The sequence below is a fragment of the Mesocricetus auratus genome, unplaced genomic scaffold (genome assembly GCF_017639785.1).
Source record: "Mesocricetus auratus isolate SY011 unplaced genomic scaffold, BCM_Maur_2.0 Super-Scaffold_100008, whole genome shotgun sequence".
Taxonomy (NCBI): domain Eukaryota; kingdom Metazoa; phylum Chordata; class Mammalia; order Rodentia; family Cricetidae; genus Mesocricetus; species Mesocricetus auratus.
In genome coordinates this window covers 83,316,376-83,335,985 of record NW_024429192.1, presented here as the reverse complement: position 1 = coordinate 83,335,985, position 19,610 = coordinate 83,316,376, and the positions used below count along the sequence as shown (strand labels likewise).

Genomic DNA, 19,610 nt, shown 5'->3' with positions numbered 1-19,610 from the left:
CGGCATGGCTTCTCATGCAGGGCAGAGGAGGGCTAGCTCACCTGGGACCCAGTTGTGAGGAGTGGGGCTGTCAGCTCCTGGGTGTCTTTCAGGGGAATGGAAGGAACCTGGAGAACAGGAAGGGCTGAGAGCAGAGAAAAGGTATAAATGAGACTATGTGGTGAGGTTCTCAGTGCCATCATACCCTCCTTTGCCCACAGAGCCCTGTGGCACCCAGGCTAAATTCACCTTGGCTCTCAGTACCCTATACATTCTGGACCTGTCCTCCCTCCACCTCCTTAGTCCCTCTTCTCCCAAAACACCACACTAGCTGGGCATGGTGGCACAGTCCTTAACCTTAATGCTCAGGAGGCAGAGGCCAGTGGACTTCTATAAGTTCAAGGCCAGCCAGAGACACTTAGTGAGACCCTGCCTAAAAACAAATTTCTCAGTCTCCCTGCTTTAGTCCCACTAATTGCCAGGCGGTGGTTGCTCACACCTTTAATCCCAGCACTCGGGAGGCAGAGGCAGGCAGATCTCTGTGAGTTCGAGACCAGCCTGGACTATAATAGCTAGTTCTAGGACAGCCTCCAAAGCCACAGAGAAACCCTGTCTCAAAAAATAAATAAATAGTCCAACTAATCCCTGCTGGGCCATACCTCAGTAACAGATGAGTTCAACTATGCTTAGGGAAAATTGGTATTTCCTAGGATCCAGAGTTTCACAGGTTTTTGTTTTTTTTTTTTTTTTTTTTTTTTGGTTTTTCGAGATAGGGTTTCTCTGTGGCTTTGGAGGCTGTCCTGGAAGTTTCACAGGTTTTTTTTTTTGTTTGTTTTGTTTTTTTGTTTTTTCGAGACAGGGTTTCTCTGTGGCTTTGGAGGCTGTCCTGGAACTCGATTGGTAGTCCAGGCTGGTCTCGAACTCACAGAGATCCGCCTGCCTCTGCCTCCCGAGTGCTGGGATTAAAGGCGTGCACCACCAACGCCCGGCTAGTTTCACAGGTTTTTAATGAACTAACAAGTCACCTTCAGATCTCAATATAAAACAGATTCTGTCTCACTCAAACCCCCAGAATAGTCAGGTCCTCCTGCCTCAGCTTCCCAAGTAGCTGGTACCACAGGCATGAGCCACTGTACTTGGCAGTATGGACTGGTCGATTAACAAGGTCTAATGAACACAATTTAGCTTTTGAGTTTTTCTCATTGCCCAACTTAAAATGATTTTAAGAGTAGGATTAAAGGGACTGGAGAAAATGTCTCCATAAGCAAATCTCTAGGGCATTTTCTTGATTGATGAGAGGGTCCAGGTCACTGTGTGTAATGCCACCTCTGGTCTGGTAGTCCTAGGTGCTATAAAGCAAGCTGAACAAGCTATAAGGAGTAAGCCTTTGCGGCAGTTCTTGCTTCCAGGTTCCTGCTGCCTGACTGCTCTGGATGATGGGCTACATGCTATAAGATGAAACAAATTCTCCCCTCACTAAGTTGCTTTTGACTCTGATGTTTTGTACTGGGTAGTTTTGTGTGTCAACTTGACACAAGCTGCGGTCATCAGAGGAAGGAGCCTCAGCTGAGGAAAGGCCTCCATGAGATCCAGCTGTAAGGCATTTTCTCATTCAGTGATCAATGGGGGAGGGCCTAGCCAATGGCAGGTGGTGCCATCCCTGAGCTGCTGGTCCTGGGTTCTATTAGAAGGTGGACTGAGCAAGCCACGAGGAATAAGTCAGTAAGCAGCACCCCTCCATGGTCTCTGCATCAGCTCCTGCCTCGGGGATCCTTCCCCACTTGAGTTCCTGTCCTGACTGCCTTCATTGAGGAACAGCAATGCTGAAGTGTAAGCCTAATAAACCTTTTTCTCCCCAACTTGCTTTATGGTCATAGTCTTTTTTGTTTTTTGTTTTTTTCTTTTTGTTTTGTTTTTTTGAGACAGGGTTTCCCTGTGGCTTTGCAGGCTGTCCTAGAACTCGCTCTGTAGACCAGGCTGGCCTGGAACTCACAGAGATCCGCCTGCCTCTGCCTCCCGAGTGCTGGGATTAAAGGCGTGCGCCACCAACGCCCGGCTGGTCATAGTCTTTTGTGGCAGCAAAAGACCCCAACTAAGACACGTTTTATCACAGCAACTGAAAGCTAATTAAAACAAGAAAACAGGCCAGGCGTTGGTGGCTCACGCCTTTACCAGGAGTAGGGTATTGATGTGACAGACCTAACCATGTTAAAAGAACCAAGGCATTCTTAGTCAATACTGAATCATTTGGGACCAAGAACTTTCCCAAGCAATGTTTCCCAGCAAGATTGTGGACCAACCCATTGTTCCAAAATGACAATATTTCATAATAGTAGTCTTTAATCTGTTATACTTGCATGTCAAAATATACTGCATACAGGGCTGAAGAGATGGCTCAGAGGTTAAGAGCACTTGCTGCTCTTCCAGAGGTCCTGAGTTCAATTCCCAGCAACCACATGGTGGCTCACAACCATCTGTAATGAGATCTGGTGCCCTCTTCTGATATACAGGCAGAACACTGAATATGTAATAAATAAAATAAATCTTTAAAAAATATACTGAGCCGGGCGTTGGTGGCGCACACCTTTAATCCCAGCACTTGGGAGGCAGAGGCAGGCGGATCTCTGTGAGTTTGAGGCCAGCCTGGTCTACAAGAGCTAGTTCCAGGACAGCCTCCAAAGCCACAGAGAAACCCTGTCTCGAAAAACCCAAAAAAAAAAAAAAATATATATATATATTATATATACTGCATACAAAGAGGTTTGATTTTTACTAAAGCATCTTAGAAGTTGGGGTATTTGTGGGGGGCTGGGAAGCTGGGGATGTAGCTCAGCTGGTAGAATGCTTGCCTACCGTGTGATGGGTCCTTGGGTTCCATCCCTAGCATCAAAGAACCAGACGCAGTGATGCACACCTATAATCTCAGCACCCTTAGAGGTAGAGAGACAGGAAGATCAAGAATTCAAGCTATCACCAGGTGTTGGTAGCACACGTCTTTAATCCCAGCACTCAGGAGGCAGAGGCAGGAGGATCTCTGAGTTTGAAGCTAGCCTGGTCTACAGAGCAAGTTCCAGGACAGCCTCCAAAACAATACAGAGGAACCCTGTCTCAGAAAAAAAAAAAAAAAAAAACCTCAAGCTATCAACAGTTAATGAGTTTGAAGCTAGCTGGGCTACATGAAACCATATCTGAAAGCAAGCCAACAAGGTGTGGGGTTGGAAAGATGGCTCAGTGGTTAAAAGCACATACTGTTCTTGTAGAGGACCAGAGTTCAGTTCCCAGCACCCACATCAGGCAGCTCACAATCACCTATACTTTCTTTTCAAGATGGTTTCTTTTTAGAGAAAGAAATTTTTTTTTTCCCCCAAGATGCCTTTTCTCTGTAGCCCTGACTGTCCTGGAACTCACTCTGCAGACCAGGATTAATGGAGGAAGTCCTTCTATGTATATGTTGTCTTATTGGTTTATTAAATAAAGCACTGTTGGCCAATAGGGAAGCCAGACAGGTGGGACTAGGAGTAGAGGAGGAGTCCGGGAAAGAGAGGCACAGTCAGTCACAATGTAGGATGCAGAAGAAGTAAGAGGTCCAGATCCTTTTCTCCGGTAAGAGAAGACCGTGGAAATACTCAGATTAGCAGTTATGGGTTAGTAAATCAGAGCTAACCAATAAGAAACCAAGCAAAAGGCCAACAGCTTCATAATTAATATAGCCTCCTATGTGTTCATTTGGGACTGATGCAGCTCTGGGTCCAGGCTGGCGGGAAGAATGCACATTACACATGGTGGCCTTGAACTCAGATTCAACTGCCTGTGCCCAAGTGCTGTGATTAAAGGCATGTGCTACTCCCCTACACACCCACTGCCTAATCGTCTGTAATCTGTAATTCTAGTTCCAGGGGATCCGATGCCTCTTCTGGCTTCTGCAGGTAACACAAGTACATGGTGCACATATACATACAGGGGAAACACTCATACAAATAAAATAAAATATTTAAAAAAATCTTCTAAATAATCCCAATATTTAGAGACATTGTCTTCTGTTGTAGGAATCACTGTATCTGGAGTAGAAAGTAGAATAAATGTTTTTCACCATATCTAGAGGAAACATTAGAATACAGTGTTCAATTGTATCTGGGTAAATATTAGAATGAAGAGCTGTTTTCTAGAAGTACTTTGACCTTGAAGAATAATTGTGGAAACAGTCAATAATCTTTGTGGAGATTGTTTTCCGTGATTTGTAGAGCTGTTTATCTGAAGCGGTGTTGTAGTCGTCTTGTGACTTTGGTCACAAGACGCCCCTGGCACACCTGAGGCTCCAGGTTTATTGTGCCCTACAAGACATACACAGTAAAGGACTAAAGTCATGAGGGCATTCGATGCTCTTCTTTAGAGAGACAGATAGATTAGGCAGGACCTTGGTATGAGGAGGTACTTTACCCTCAAAACAACTTTGTGTAACGATTGATAAGTCTGCCTTTGCACGGCTGTTTGCCGTTTGCTTCATCAGAGGCTGGACCTTTCTGCTGCCACACAGGCCTTAACATTGCTTCTTGGGGAGAGATGACTCAGAGGTCAGAGTGCTGACCGCTCTTCCAGAAATTCTGAGTTCAGTTTCCAGCACCCACATGGTGGCTCACAACTATCTATAATGAGATCTGGTGCCCTCTTCTGGCATGCAAGCATACATGGAAGCAGAACACTGTATACATAATAAATAATAAATCTTTACAAAAATTTCATTTGGAATGACCTCTTTCTTCGACTGATCCATGCAACACAGAATACCCTGACAGTCTTCATTATCATTTTTGCCATATTTCTGCTGTTGGAGGGTGGTTCCGGGAATGGAACCCAGCATCTTGCACTTACTGAAGATACACTCTACCACTAAGCTATGTATATCCTGTCCCTATTATAGCCTTCTTAGTTTTACTTTGTTTGTTTTGAGGACAGGATCTCAAGTAGTCCAGCCTCAAACCTGCTCTGTAGCGAAGGTGGCCCCGATGATCCTCCTGCCACGCCTCGTGAGCAGGGTTACAGGTGTGCTCCACACCTGGTTCATGTGTTCCTGGGGACAGAACCAAAACCTTCATGCCTGCTAGGAAAGCGCTCTGTCAACTGAACCACATTCCCAGTTTATGGATTTTAAGTGAAAGTGAGATACAGCCTCAGTCATCCAGAAAGCTGTCCCTGTCTCAAGGGAATCCACCTGGCCATACTCCAGGCCCTCTTCTGCCCGTGTGACCAGAGTCCCCATGCTCTAGTCACATTGGCTGCACTAAATTGACGAGCCTCACCATTTCCCTCCAGAAGATTCTGCGGCTCTTGATCAGACTGGGTCTCCACAGGCAGAAACTGGTGACCGAAGGACTCCTGCGTGGCTCCAGATGGTACCGTCTTCTGGGGAAGCGCTTCAGGACATGTGACAATCTAACAACCACAACTACAACCAATCAGCAAAATTATAGATGGGGATGGGAAAGAACCCATCAGAGTTAATTAGACTGTCACCTGTCCCCTTGCCCAATATTGAAGTTGTGTCTACAATGAGCCAGGCTCTGATTAAACAGCAGTTTAACAAACATGGTTACTTCTACTGGGAAATGACTTCTATGAGATATACCCACATACAAATACACAATTATGAACTCCATGTTAGACAGGAAAGAAACACAACTACAGGACAGAACAGGTGAGACCCACATTAGCCTGAGAGGCTAGGGAAGGGTGTTACTCTGTAAACACCTAAAAGATGTTAAGAAGGAGCTGGGCGTTGGTGGTGCATGCCTTTAATCCCAGCACTCAGGAAGCAGAGGCAGGCGGATCTCTGTGAGTTCCAGGCCAGCCTGGTCTACAAAGAGAGTTCCAGGACAGCCTCCAAAGCAATACAGAGAAACCCTGCCTCAAAAAAACAAAACAAAACAAAAACGATGTTAAGAAGGGACTTGAGAGATGGCCCAGTGGTTGAGAGCACTGGCTGCTCTTCCAGAAAACCCAACTTTAGTTCCCAGCAACCACATAGTGGCTTACAATCATCTGTAACTCCAGCTCCAGGGAATCCAATGTCCCCTTCTAGCTTCTAAGGGTACCAGCACACTTGTGTGCATACACATACACATATTTTTAAAATAATGATTTTTAAGAAGGCAGCCAAAGGCAAAAGGGAAAATGAAACCCGGGCACAGAGAGGATTCCCAAACCTTCCCTCAGGCAAAACAGGGTATTTAATCCAACCCAGGATCCCTAAGAAGCCGAGGGTGGGTAAAGGTAATGGTGAGAAATGAAAAGGGAGGATGGAAAGGTCAGTATGGGAATCCAGAAGTCACTGCTGGTCAGACTAAGATTTAAGATAGCTTATGTCCCACAAGCCTGTAATCCTAGCACTCAGGAGGCAGCAACAGGAGGGTTGCAGCAAGGTCTTGGTTAAACTGGAAAACCCTGCCTTAGAAGGAACTTAAGTTTGTTCATGTCCAGCATGGTACCAGCCTCTACCATCCTGATCTCAGCCCTCAACCCCACTTAGGGTATATGTAATTACCTTGCTCCAAGGCACAGTTTACTACTACAAATTCTGGAAGGCATTAAGATCCTGCCCCCCCTCCCCACCTTGCTGTCTGAGTCACAGGGTGAGCTAAAGCTGCCAAAGAGTTTGAGGATGTTCTGGAACTCTAGAATGTTCCCTCACCCTCAAAATGGGAATGATAAGACCAGCACCTTACAATTACATATAGACTAAGGGACAAGTAGAACCCTCCAGCAACCTTCAAACGCTTCCTAACCCATAGGCCTTTGTTCTGTTTGATTTTAGACAGGGTCCCCGTCTCAGCTTCCCAGGTGCTGGGATTAAAGGCATGTCCCACCAAATCGAGCTCTATGTGCATAAGGAGAAAACCCTGAATGGAGAAGGCAGAGGGAAGGAAACCCCAAAACTGTTTATACCCCAAATAATTGTAAAGTAGATTCAGAAACAGTCACTAGGATCCACAAACTAGGACACAAACATCAGAAACAGATGCCCCAAACAGACCGAAATTTAACAAGTGATAAAAACGGCATTTTATTTTGGCTGGCCTCAAACTATGTTGACCAGGCTGGCTTCGAACTCACAGAGATCCATCTGCCTGCCTCTACTCCCAAGTGCTGGGATTAAAGGTGTGGGCCAAAAGATGGCATTTTAATCGGTTAAGAAAAAAAGTTTCTTTTAAAATTTGCTGTGCTGAGGGAGTTGGGGGAGGGTGACGGGGAGATGGCTCACAGGCTAATGTAAAAGCACACACTGCTCTTGTGAGGACCCAAGCTCAGCTCCTAGCTCGCACATCAGGAGGCTCATAACCACCTGTAACTCCAGTGTCAGTGAATTCAATGCCCTCCGAGGGCACCTGCACTCACACACACAAATCCAGACACACAAATACACAATTTAAAATAAAAATAATGACTAGAGAGATGGCTCAGTGATTTAGAGCACTGGCTGCTCATGCAGAGGACCTGGGTTCAATTCCCAGCACCCACATGGCAGCCCACAACCATCTGTAAATCTATCTCCAAGAGATGCAACATCCTCTTCTAGGCTCCATACACATCTGTAGGCAGAACACTAAGACACACAAAATAAATAATTCCAAAAATATAAAATATTTCTTTAAAAAGCTGCTGGAACTGGGCAGTGGTGATGCATGCCTTTAATCCCAGCACTTGGGAGGCAGAGGCGGATCTCTGTGAGTTCGAGGCCAGCCTGGTCTACAGAGCTAGTTCCAGGACAGCCTCCAAAGTCACAGAGAAACCCTGTCTTGAAAAACCAAAAAAAAAAAAAAAAAAAAGAAAAGAAAAAAAAAAGCTGCTAGAGCAATGAGATAGACATGTAGGGAAAACAGCTGGAACCATACCAAAGGCACTACATCAGAACACATTCTAGACAAAGGAGTCTGTTAAAAAGCAACTGAGGGGCCTGGAGAGATGGCTCAGAGGTTAAGCACACTGGCTGTTCTTCCAGAGGTCCTAGATTCAATTCCCAGAACCCACGTGGCAGCTCACAACTGTCTATAACTCCAGTTCCAGGGGATCTGACACCTTCACACCAAAGCACATGAAATACAATAAATAAATAGTTAAATAAATAAAAAGACTGAGAAAAGGTTTTCACAAAGTGCAATTGTTGGGCCCTAGCCCCCACTGATCTCTGTGCATTGCTTGTCAGCTGATAGCCACGGGTGCATCCTGCTCTAGTCCTGGCTTACAGCCCCAGCCTTGCCCACCTGACTTTAATATCTAGCACGAGGTGAACACGAGCTCTTACACCTGGGTGTTCACCACTGTGCTGTAAGTCTGTATATAAGGCTGCGCCCTCCTTACGGCAGACACACTGGCAGATAGGTAGACGCAGAGCACACACACATGCATTCTCTTAGCACAAACGGTTGGACGTCGCATCTTTCATTTCCGGATACCTCGGACTTGTTCGTGGGGCGGACACCATAGCAGTGAAGAAAGTCTTCAAAAGCATGAGTCCCAGAAACCAGGATGTAAGAATTACACCGGTTCATCTCCAAGTACAATAGATTCCATGGCAACAAACTGGAAAAGCAGCGATATGCCAATCATATGGTACACACAATGCCTATCGTTTCTAATAGATAAGAAAAGCAAGTAAGAAACACAAGCATAATTTGCAAAAAGACGGAGAAAGAAGAGGAAGAAGAAACAAAATGTTCTTTAAAACTTTAATTACATGTTGGGTATGCTGGCACACGCTTTAATCCCAGTGCTTGGGAGGCAGAAGCAGGTGGATGTCTGTGAATTCGAGTCCACTCAAGTCTACATAGTAAAATCCAGAGTACCCAAGGATACATGGTGAGACCATCTAAAAAGCAACCATTACATCGGAATATGACTGACTTAAGCCCCAGACGGCTAAACCTCTCAGCCCCGCTTAGCACTTCCTCAGCACTCGCAGCTCCTTCCTGGCTGCGCCTGGCTGCTCTCCGACTCACCTGCTGCCTGCGCTCCTCTAGCTCTCTCTGGATACCTTCAATCACAGCCACAGCTTCTTCTCCGCTCTCGGGGTGCTGTTCTCTCACCCAGGCCTGGAACTCTTCAGGCAGGATGGTGAGGAACTGCTCCAGCACCAGCAGCTCCAGGATCTGCTCCTTGGTGTGCAGCTCCGGCCTCAGCCACTCACAGCAGAGCACCCGAAGCTGACTGAGAGCATCCCGAGGGCCTGCTGCCTCATGGTACTGGAAGTGCTTGAAGCGCTGGTAAAAAGTCTCCAACACTGGCCGGCTGTATCCCTGCATCCAGGAACCGTCCTCTTCTTCCACTTTCACTATGAGGAGGTCAGCTTGCTCTGGCGAGGAAGTCTCAGCTGGAGGCTCTAAGTGTATAACTGCCCTGGATTCTGTCATTATCATTCCAACAGTCTCTAGAGGCTGCCCGTTACACCGACCCAATTTGTTCTCTGCTCTTTTGAAGGGCACTTTTTGCAGTGAACAACCTTACTGGTATGTCCGGAATTATTATTAACAGAGAGGTGGCAAAGATGTCATCTATACTAAAGCAAACCACTCAGTGAAGTCGTTCACAGACTACAAGTCAGTCATCACTTCACCCATAAAAATTACTGAAACTACGTCCAGGTTTTAAGAACGCAAACAACGACCACAAAAAAGTGACATCAGGCCCAACGTGAAACACAATTTTAGAAATGAAAAAGTACACATCTCATATAAATAACGGGACTAAATTATTGCAGACAGAGTCGTTTCTTCTCTCTATCATAAGCCAAACTTAAGTCGGAACAGGAGTGAAAATCATTAAAATGGTCATATCTGGTCCTGGCTTTTAAGCCGTAAGGGCTTGACAGGTAAACGGAAGACTTCATTAGTTCTAGGAGAAAGCACGGTTGTAGACAGAAATTTGAACCTGGATTCCTCGGAATAGCTCCTGACCCGGAGACAGAGACCGGAGGGGTCAAGGTTAGGGACCCAGGGTGGACACAATGCTACTCTCTCCTCTCCAGTCCCTAAGTCCCGGGGACCCAAAGAGCAAACTCCCCGAAGCCGGGCTTGGAAGATGGAGTTCTCACAAGCCAAGAGAGAACCGTGTTCGACACTTTCCAACAGTTCCTCGCCGGAAGTAACCAAGTGCAAAGCTCAGCCATAAATCCCACCCCCAAGAGCGCTTCCGCAGCCTCTCTAGGAATCCCGGAGGTCCACGCAGCACAGCAGGAGGGAGGAGCTATTTCTGGACACGCCCCCTTGTGGATCTGACCAATCACCGAGCTTCAGGCAAGAGGCTATTAGAGCCCGAAGAAAATAGCTCCAGTATCTATCTCCCATCCCCAAAACCGCAGTTTCGCTCCGCTCCGCCCCTGCCAGTAAGGCTAGAGGGCGGGCCTCAGGGGCGGGCCCCCACTCTCTCGCATCTAATTGGTCGAGATCAGCTTCCCGCACACTCAGGAATTTAAATTGGTCTGCACCTTGTTGCCAGCTCATAACCCTTCGAATTCTATCACTGCCTCGCCACTTTTCCAAAATACACACCCAAAGACATTCTTTACTGCCCTAGAGTGGCGAGATCCAGAGGATCACAGGACTACATCTCCCAAGAAGCCGCGCGAGAGCAACACAGTCTTGCTAACATGGCTGCCGCTCTCCTCAGTCTCCGGGGCTTATTAAAATGCTGTATCTGGTGGACTGCATTTTTATCATGGTGACATGAGTTCGTTCCCCGTATTCGAGATATGCAAATGTTATGGAAGTCAAAGTCGCTGTGTACGCCCCCACCCCACCCCACGTAGGCATTAGGGAAATTATGTTTTTTAATGTTAAAAGGCAACGGGGGGGGGTCTATTCCGAAGGTAGGGGTTATCTCAATTGATTGTTCACACTTTACTCTCTTCTCACTACTACTGCACTTGACCAGCCTTTAAAAGTAATAATAATAACAACAGATGCAGCAAAGGGAAGATTATGCCCGAGGCCTGGAGGCTTGCTGGATGGGGAGAAACTACACTTCAGAAAAGGGGAGTTTTTTGTTTAAATCCTGTTACCCTAAACCGCAAATCCCCATCTTTAATAATTTATCCCTCTCCAGTTGTGTTTTGATCGCTTTCCAAGTCGCGGACAGACAATATGAAAGTCCCTGTCGTCACTCCTTAGGGGCATGCTGAAACAGACTACTGTGGAATTGCACCCTCTGCAAATAGCTGAAGACCTCGTTAGAGACTAAAGGCCACAACGCTGTAGGGCAGCAGGGAGGGCGTCTCTCAGGGGTGGTAAGATTGTCACTGTGAAATCCCCGAGTTCCATCTCCAGCAACAAGGAGATGGGCAGTGAAATAAGTATAAACCCCGGAGAGATGGCTCAGTGATTGGGAACGTTTGCTGCTCTTGCCAGAAGACCTGGGTTGGATTCCCAAAACTCTCATGGCTAACAACCTTCAGTAACTCTAGCTCTAGGGTATCGGGTATCTGATGCCCTCTGTGTGCACTGTACAAATGAGAATTAGGGATATGTTGCTCACACGCTCCCCTCCCAATAAGGAAAGCGAACCACCAAGATGCACCTTAGTCCTCCGGGGTGCTTAGAGAGACCTTGGAAAGGCAAGTCCTATCTCCAGCACGTGGGATAATGACGCACTTCCGGCCCGGGTTTGTTTTTCTGTCACCGGCAACATAGAGAACTAACCGGCCATGCTCGCGGGTGTGCTGTGTCGGTAGTGGGCCTGTTCGGGTCCTCGTTTTTGGAAGTGGGTAGCAGCGCGCCCCGTTTTGCCTTTCTAAACAACAACTTCGAGCTGGACGGTCCAGCGACTCCAATGGCTGTCGTGGGAGCCGGGCTTTGTACAGTGAAAGTGGAGGAGTACTCACCCGGGAGTCAGAAGTCCTCCGCATCCGGGGATTGGCAGAACCCCGAAACTTCTCGAAAACAGTTCAGGCAGTTGCGGTACCAGGAAGTGGCCGGCCCCGAGGAGGCGCTGAGCCGACTCTGGGAGCTGTGTCGGCAGTGGCTGAGGCCGGAGCTGCGCTCCAAGGAGCAGATCCTGGAGCTGCTGGTGCTGGAGCAGTTCCTCACCATCCTGCCGCAGGAGCTCCAGGCCTGCGTGCGGGACCACTGCCCTGAGAGCGGGGAGGAGGCTGCGGTCTTGGCGCGGACTCTACAAAGGGCCCTGGACCGGGCCTCCCCACAGGTGAGACGCGGGTGGGCTCTGGGTGGCGCCAGAGAGATGGTGTAGCGTTTAAGACCGTAAATGGGGCTCTTCCAGAGGGTGAATTCGGTTCCCAGCACTCACGTAGGTGGCTCACCACCACCTGTAACTCTAGTGTCAGGGGAGCTAATGTCATCTTCCGGGTGTCTTCAATCACGTGTGTGTGCGCGTGTGCACACACGCACGTACACAGAGTGGCGATTTGAGTGAGAATGGTCACTATAGGCTAATATATCAGAATGTGTTAAGTCCCTGAGAAGATACCTTGGAAAAATAGAGTAATACTCCTGACACGTATTACTGGTTCTGACATGCATGCTGCATGAATGCTGATTTTTTTTTAAAGACAGAGTCTTACTATGTAGCCCTAACTGACTTGAACTCATTGTATAGACCAGACTGGTCTTGAACTCACAGAGATCCCCTTTACTCCACCTCCAAAGTTCAAGAATTAAAGGTGTGCACCACTGTGCCTAGCTCATTGCAACTAAGCTTGCTCGTGCCTTTGGGGAAACAATCCACAGTCACTGTCAGTGTGAAAAGTCAGTTTTGCATTCTGTGTTCACATGACTGTGTGTTAGTATGAATATATGCCAAAGGAACATAGAAAAGGGCATGGGTCCCAGGAACTTGCATCACAGGCTGTTATGAGCTGCCCAGTGTGGGTGCTAGGAACTGAACTCAGGTCTGTCTTGAAGAACAGGAAGCACTCTTAACTTTTTTTTAAAGGTTTGTTTATTACGTATACAGTGTTCTGTCTGCATGTATGCCTGGAGCTCAGAAAAGGGCACCAGATCTCATTACAGATGGTTGTGAGCCACCATATGGTTGCTGAGAATTGAGCTCAGGACCTCTGGAAGAGCAGCCAGCGCTCTCTCTTAACCTCTAAGCTGTTTTCTCCAGCCCATACTCTTTAACTTCTGATCCAGCCTCTCGAAAGTTAATATAGAAACATTTTCCAGGCCCTCCCCCCAAAATGTGATTTCATACCTCAGTCATTTCAAAGGCAGTTTTTCCACATTGCACTATGGACATTTGGGCTAATACTTAATTGTGGGGGTAGACACTCAAGAACTTCAAATTTGGGCTCTTAGATTAGGAAAATGCTAGAACACTAATTTCATCCCTGCCTGAACTGAGATATTCTGACATTGTGAATAGTTTTGCTCATACACATTTTAGATACAGGGAACTCAGCCTATGTAAGCATACATGTGGGGTGCTGGAGAGATGGCTCAGAGGTTAAGAGCACTGGCTGCTCTTCCAGAGGTTCTGAGTTCAATTCCTAGCAACCATGTGGTGGCTCACAACCATCTGTAATGAGGTCTGGTGCCCTCTTCTAGCATGCAGATGTATATGCAGACAGAACCCTGTATATGTAATAAGAATAAATAAATTAATTAATTAAAAAGCATACATGTGTTAGCCATGTACATGTATACATAGTGTGTTTAGTCAGTTTGACACTGTGATACTTAAGACAACTTAAGGAACACAAGATCCTTTGGGGTTTAATGGTTTAGAAGTTCATGGTCTGCAGAATTCATTGTTTCTGGGCTTGGGATATGGCAGAACACTGTTACAGAAGGATATGCTGGAGCAGATATGTCACTTTCTGGCAGTGAGGAAGCAGAGCAGGGATGCAGAAAAGGGTGGGGATCAGGGAGCTAGAGCCCCAGGGATACTCCCCTGCATCTGCATCCTCCTCCTGGGCTGTTTCTTCTCTTTCCTTTCTTTGTCTCCTCTCCCCGCAAACTGAGACATGAGATCATGTCACCCAGGCTGGCCCAGAACAACTCCCTATGTAGAGGGGAGAGGGTGACCCTAAAATTTCTGATCCCCCTGCCTCCACCTACTGAGTTCTCAGGTTGGAAGTGTTTGCCGCCACGCCTGGCTTCTGGAGTGCTAGGGCTAGAGCTCAGCTCTGTGCATGCCTGGCCACTTCCCAGCCCAAGTTTCCATTTTGATAATCACAGTGCTAGAACTCAAATATTTTTGCATGTGCCTTCCCCAAATTGCCATAGATGATCCACAGAAAGTCTTTTCAAGATTACAGGAGGATGTGGCCTTCTAGTGAGAATGGTAACTCTTCTCGATGCTGTGACAAGACCACCTTGAGTAGGGCTTATTTTGGGGTCAGGGTTTAAGAAGAGCTACAGTCAGTCAGGGAGGTGTGGCAGAGGGTGTGGCTGTCACCTTGCTTCAGGGTTAGCAGTCAGAAGGAGATGAATGCTGGTGCATCCCTTGTTACTACTCCTCATTCAATCCAGTGCATCAGCCTGCTGAGGGTTGACCTTTCCTCCACAGTCAAACCTGTCTGAAAATGCTCGCACAGCTAAGTCCAGAAGCTTAGTTTTGGGCGATTCTAGATCCAGTCAAGTTGACAATGAAGATTATCAGTAACAGTCACTCAGCACCTGTGGTTGTTACCTGACTCTCACACCAGCTCCTTACTCCCTAGAGACTGGCTTCCCCTTAGACTAGTGGAAGTATTTGCAGTGACAGCAGGTATTAAATTGAGATCTTGTGCTGTTCTAGGGCTTTGTGACTTTCAAGGATGTGGCCGAATCTCTGACCTGGGAAGAGTGGGAGCAGCTGACTGCAGCTCGGAAAGGTTTCCACAGAGAGAGCACAAAGGAACCTGGGAGTATGGGGCTGCCTGGTATGTGCTGTCCTCTGATGAATTACTGTGTGTGACTTGTGTAGGGTGGCTGCCCTAGTTTCCTTCCAGTTGCTGTGAGGAAACATTCTGACCAAAAGCAGCTTAGGGGAAGGGTTTATCTGGCTTGAGTCATGGCAGGAACCTGGAAGCAGTCCCACATGCTAGTCCCCACACATTACTTCTGACTAAGGGACTCATTTCACAGCCAATGGAAGATGCTGTTTGCAGGCTGGCTTGGCCTCAGCTAGCATTTTTTTTTAAACAGGTTTTCTTTAAATCTATTACTTATGTGTCGTGTGTAGGAGCAAGTTTTCTCCTTCCACCATGTGTATACTGAGGATCATCAAACTTAAGCTGTCAGGCTTGCTACAGGTGCTTTCACCCACTGAGTCGTCCTGCCATCCCCATCAACAGGACCATCTTGCTTAACCCTCAATGGGTTGACCCACCTAGATCAATTAAGAATCAAGGTAGCTCCCCACAGAGAGCCCACAGGCCAATCTGATCTACATAGTTCCTCAGTTGAGGCTCTCCTGTCATAGACTGTGTCAGGCTGACAGTTTTTACTAACCAGGATTAACAGCTCAGGTCTCTGTGATCTGAGCTCACCATGGGGAGACTTTCTCCTATTAATCCATTCCACATTCATGGGATAAAGGCTCCACAGCCTGTCCTGACATCCTTTCCATGTCTACCTCTCTTAGTATGCAATCTGTAGCAATGCAATGGGACCAGGGAGAATGGATTGGTAGCTGTAGGCACAAGTACAGGAAGGCTATTTGCTTGTACAGGCAGAGTGCATGCCCCTGATGGGTTCATTCGGTTTCACCCAAGAAGTTTGGTGAGGAACACTTAGAAGCGGGCTAGAGGTCCCTCCTCTTTCTACCAGCATTTCTGTTTCACTGTTACACAGTGGGGGAGATAACAGCAGCTTGTATTTTCATGTTTCAGGCTTGGAAACCAGAACTTCAAGCACAGACTGTATTCCAAAGCAAGAAATTTTGAAGGAAGCAGAGCCCCAGGCATGGATACAAGAAGTGTCCCAGGGAAAGGCCCCACTATTCACCAAGTATGATGATGCCCTTGAGGACTGGGAAGAAAAGCGGTCAAAAGACACTGTATTGCTGCAACTCCAGAGTTCTGAAGAGCAAGGACACACCACTGTCTCACATCTTGTTGGTGTGTCCAAGGAAGGAGTTTCTAAAAATAATGATTTTGGGAACAGTGCCAGCTTTGGCATTGGTCAGCACATCCAGACAGCAGAGAGGCTCAGCACCAGTGGTGACTATGAGAACAACCACAAACAAGGCTTCCATGTGAAATGCCATACTGTGAAACCTCACAACTCTGTTGACAGTAGTTTGGGGCTCCAAGAAGACAAACCCTATAAATGTGACAGCTGTGAGAAGAGGTTCAGACAGCGCTCAGACCTTTTTAAACACCAGAGGACCCACACAGGTGAGAAACCCTATCAGTGCCAAGCATGTGGGAAAAGTTTCAGCCAGAGTGCTGCCCTCGTTAAACATCAGCGGACACACACAGGCGAGAAGCCATACGCATGCCCAGAATGCGGGGAATGCTTCAGGCAGAGCTCACACCTCAGTCGGCATCAGAGAACCCATGCCAGCGAGAAGTACTATAAATGTGAGGAGTGTGGGGAGATCTTCCATATTTCCAGCCTTTTTAGACATCAGAGACTACATAAAGGGGAGAGACCATATAAATGTGAGGACTGCGAGAAGAGCTTCAAGCAGCGCTCGGACCTCTTTAAGCATCAGAGGATCCACACGGGAGAAAAGCCCTATGTGTGTTTTGTCTGTGGGAAAAGCTTCAGTCAGAGTGCAACCCTCATTAAACACCAGAGGACTCACACGGGAGAGAAACCTTATAAATGTCTTCAGTGTGGCGAAAGATTTAGACAGAGTACACACCTTGTCCGACACCAAAGAATCCACCGAACTATAGTCTCCTAGCTTTCATATGTATTTGCATGACTCGTGGTGGTTTTTGCTGTTGCTGCTATTTTTGATAAAAGGTTTCACTTTGCAGCCCTGGCTGACCTGGAAGTTGTTACTATTCAGGCATCTGTACTGGCCTGCCCTTAGGGTCCTGACAGGATATGTCCTTAGTTGCAGCCACTAAGAGCACCACCTGTGCACATTCCTTAAATTCCCTTACAAAAGGCAGGCCTAGCTGGGTGTTGGTGGTGCATGCCTTTAATCCTAGCACTTGGGAGGCAGAGGTAGGTGGATCGCTGTGGGTTCAAGGCCAGCCTGGTCTACAGAGCTAGTTCCAGGACAGCCTCCAAAACAACACAGAGAAACCCTGTCTCGAAAAACAAAACAACAAAAAAATGGCAGACCTTGCCTTTGTGCTACTTTTGTCTCCAGGGATCCGCCTCTGCCCCCCTCTCTGCCCCTTCTCTCTCCTCTTCCAATAAATCCCCATGTAAGCCCTGTTGTTTGGTGTGTCTCCTTCCTGCCTTTTTTAAAATTATTATAGAAGTAGCTATATAGGCCAGGCTGGTCTCAGACTCAGAGATCAACCAGCCTCTGCCTCTGCCTCCTTAATGCTGAGATTAAAGGTGTGCACCACCATGCCCACCATGACTTGTGTTTTGATTGTTCTATTGTTACTTTGTCCAGAAACTACATTTTTTTGTCATTTGGAAATATGTCAGGTCATCAGATTTGGCAGCAAGTGTCTTTATCCACTGAGACATCTCAAGAACCCAATAATTGTTTTAATTTTATAAAAAAAAATATTGCAGAGGAGGAGAAGGATTGAGTAAATAGGGAGCTTTCCAAAAGATGAAAATGGTACCATATTTGAGAAGTTTAATGATAAGAGTAATGGTTAAAGGACAAGAGCAAAGGCTCAGCAGCTAAAATGACAAATACTGCTTACATCGGACCTGGATTCAATTCTCAGCACCATATCACCATATGCACCTGTAATTTTTCCTGAGGCTTCTCAGGAGACATAAGGAAGTGATTCAGAAGGACATCCTTGGGATCTTCAAAAGGAGAAAACTGAGGACAAAACATTGAATCCTATGGTCTTGGGGTTAAGGAAATGATTCTGCAGTTAAAGGCACTTGCCACCAAGTCAGGTGACATAAATTCTATCCCTGGGACCAACATGGTGAAGGGGAAGAACTGATGACCCAAAGTGTCACTGGCTACACACATGCTGTGCCACAAACACACCTTACCCCACAGTAAATACTAAAAATGCCCCAAGACTGGGACATGAGTCTACATTGCTCTGGAGTTGTATTTTTTTTTTCATTTTTAACAAGTTTATTTAGATAAACTTGACTTTTTAAATAAGTTTAACTGAAGGGAAAACTATTTAGAATCATTTTGGTCAAGAGTAATTTGCCACTACTTAAAGACAGATTGTTCTACATGTAACAGCTATATACAAGAATGCTATAAAATTATCCTTGGTTTTACAATGATAAAAGCATTAAAATTCTCCAATCAAACCAGGTATGCAAGGATTTGATGATGTTGGGTTCTTTCATTAAAACAATGAGAGCAAAAATACATACCTTACTGGAATGTAAAGAAAAGAGCTGAATGAGCATGCCACAAATGGAGGGGAAAATTTCACAGAACCAGTACTTCTCCACAGACTGTCTCCATCTGATGTCAGTCAACCAAAACAGAACATTGGCCATTTAGATGAAAACAAAAAGAAAAAAAAGCACAATATGCTTGTGCACACATACCACTTAGTTTATGAACGATAATGAAATCAGAACAGGGAAATGAATGAATAGAGAAAACTATTCTGTAATAGGATGTGGTGGAACCAAATTGCAGTTTTATTCTTGGTCTTTAACAAAATTCTGGAGTAAAGTAGCAGGTTCTCTCTTTAGTAGACACCTGTCTGCGCTGGAACACATCAATTTTATCTTCATTCTCCATTTCCAACTGTGCAGGTGTGTCTGTTTCACTGGTTATCAAACCAGAATCCGATCTGCTCAGAGATGTACCTTGTCATTAGTTCACTGAGTGGTGCCTGCCTCTTAAACTACACCACAGAACCGTCCTGCCCTGCCACCTTCAAATTAGTAGGATTGCTGTTCTTAGTCTTGACTCCAAACACCAGGTTCTCCTCAGCTGCCACATCACAAGAGCTACCAGGTCCCTGCTGAAGGCACACACACGCAGCACCAGGAGCAGCACGAGAAGGGGGAGGCCACTTTGAAGCTTTATTATTAATCTCCAGGGCTGAAAGAGCACACTGTGTACAAAGATTAAAGTAGTGGCCTCTGGCCCTTAGCCATACACGTGATTCCAGGACCTCCAGAAATGCTGATGAGAATCTGAGCTGTAGCTCAGGGGTAGAACCTTTACCTACCATGCAGAAGGCCCGAGGTCCAATGATCTCCCCCCTCCCTGCAGCGTCTCAACAAAACAAAAAACTGCTGTATGGTTTTTTTGTTTGTTTGGCTGGTTCAGGTAAGGTCTCTCACTATTTAGCCAAGGCTGGCCTCTAACTCACTTTGTAGCCTGGGTTGGTTTCGAACTCACAGTGATCCCCCTCCATAAGGCTCTGAAGTCCTGGGATTATTGCAGTGTGCCACTTTAGCCAGCTTTTCCATGAGACTCTAAACAGTCAAGTGGCTGAAGGGCGACCTATGATTGTGTTAGCAACAACTGCCCTGGCTGCCGTCACTCTGTAGATCAAGTGACCTCGATCTCAGAGATCCACCTCTGCCTCCCAAGTAATTAAAGAAGTGCACCACCATGGA

The 19,610-nt window shown here is 46.6% G+C and overlaps 2 protein-coding genes across 6 annotated transcripts in view; one reads left to right on the top strand and one right to left on the bottom strand.

The window, feature by feature from the left end:
* Zkscan5 (zinc finger with KRAB and SCAN domains 5) overlaps positions 1-11,980 on the bottom strand; it is a 21,862-nt gene extending 9,882 nt beyond the window's left edge. Inside the window, exons 1-3 of one of the 5 annotated variants that reach the window (XM_040751340.1) lie at positions 11,846-11,980; positions 5,277-5,409; positions 42-124 (exon numbers count right to left, since the gene is read on the bottom strand). In XM_040751340.1, coding sequence (XP_040607274.1) covers positions 42-124; positions 5,277-5,409; positions 11,846-11,869 — 240 coding nt within the window. In that variant the 5' untranslated portion in view covers positions 11,870-11,980. Of the gene's footprint in view, positions 1-41; positions 125-5,276; positions 5,410-8,426; positions 8,933-8,969; positions 10,825-11,845 lie in introns of those variants that run through there. The other 4 variants (XM_040751341.1, XM_040751337.1, XM_040751336.1 and 1 more) reach the window with 4 other exon arrangements.
* Znf394 (zinc finger protein 394) lies at positions 11,396-19,610 on the top strand. The gene is made up of 3 exons (XM_013126716.3): positions 11,396-12,165; positions 14,722-14,845; positions 15,797-19,610. The coding sequence occupies exons 1-3, from the start codon at positions 11,794-11,796 to the stop codon at positions 16,816-16,818; spliced, it is 1,518 nt and encodes a 505-aa protein (XP_012982170.1). The 5' UTR covers positions 11,396-11,793; the 3' UTR covers positions 16,819-19,610.

Excerpts from the sequence above, each read along its gene's own strand:
- Znf394 (XM_013126716.3), top strand. The coding sequence starts at position 11,794 with ATGGCTGTCGTGGGAGCCGGGCTTTGTACAGTGAAAGTGGAGGAGTAC. Across the intron at positions 12,166-14,721 it reads TGGACCGGGCCTCCCCACAG|GGCTTTGTGACTTTCAAGGA; the intron begins GTGAGACGCGGG and ends GTGCTGTTCTAG. Across the intron at positions 14,846-15,796 it reads TGGGAGTATGGGGCTGCCTG|GCTTGGAAACCAGAACTTCA; the intron begins GTATGTGCTGTC and ends TTCATGTTTCAG.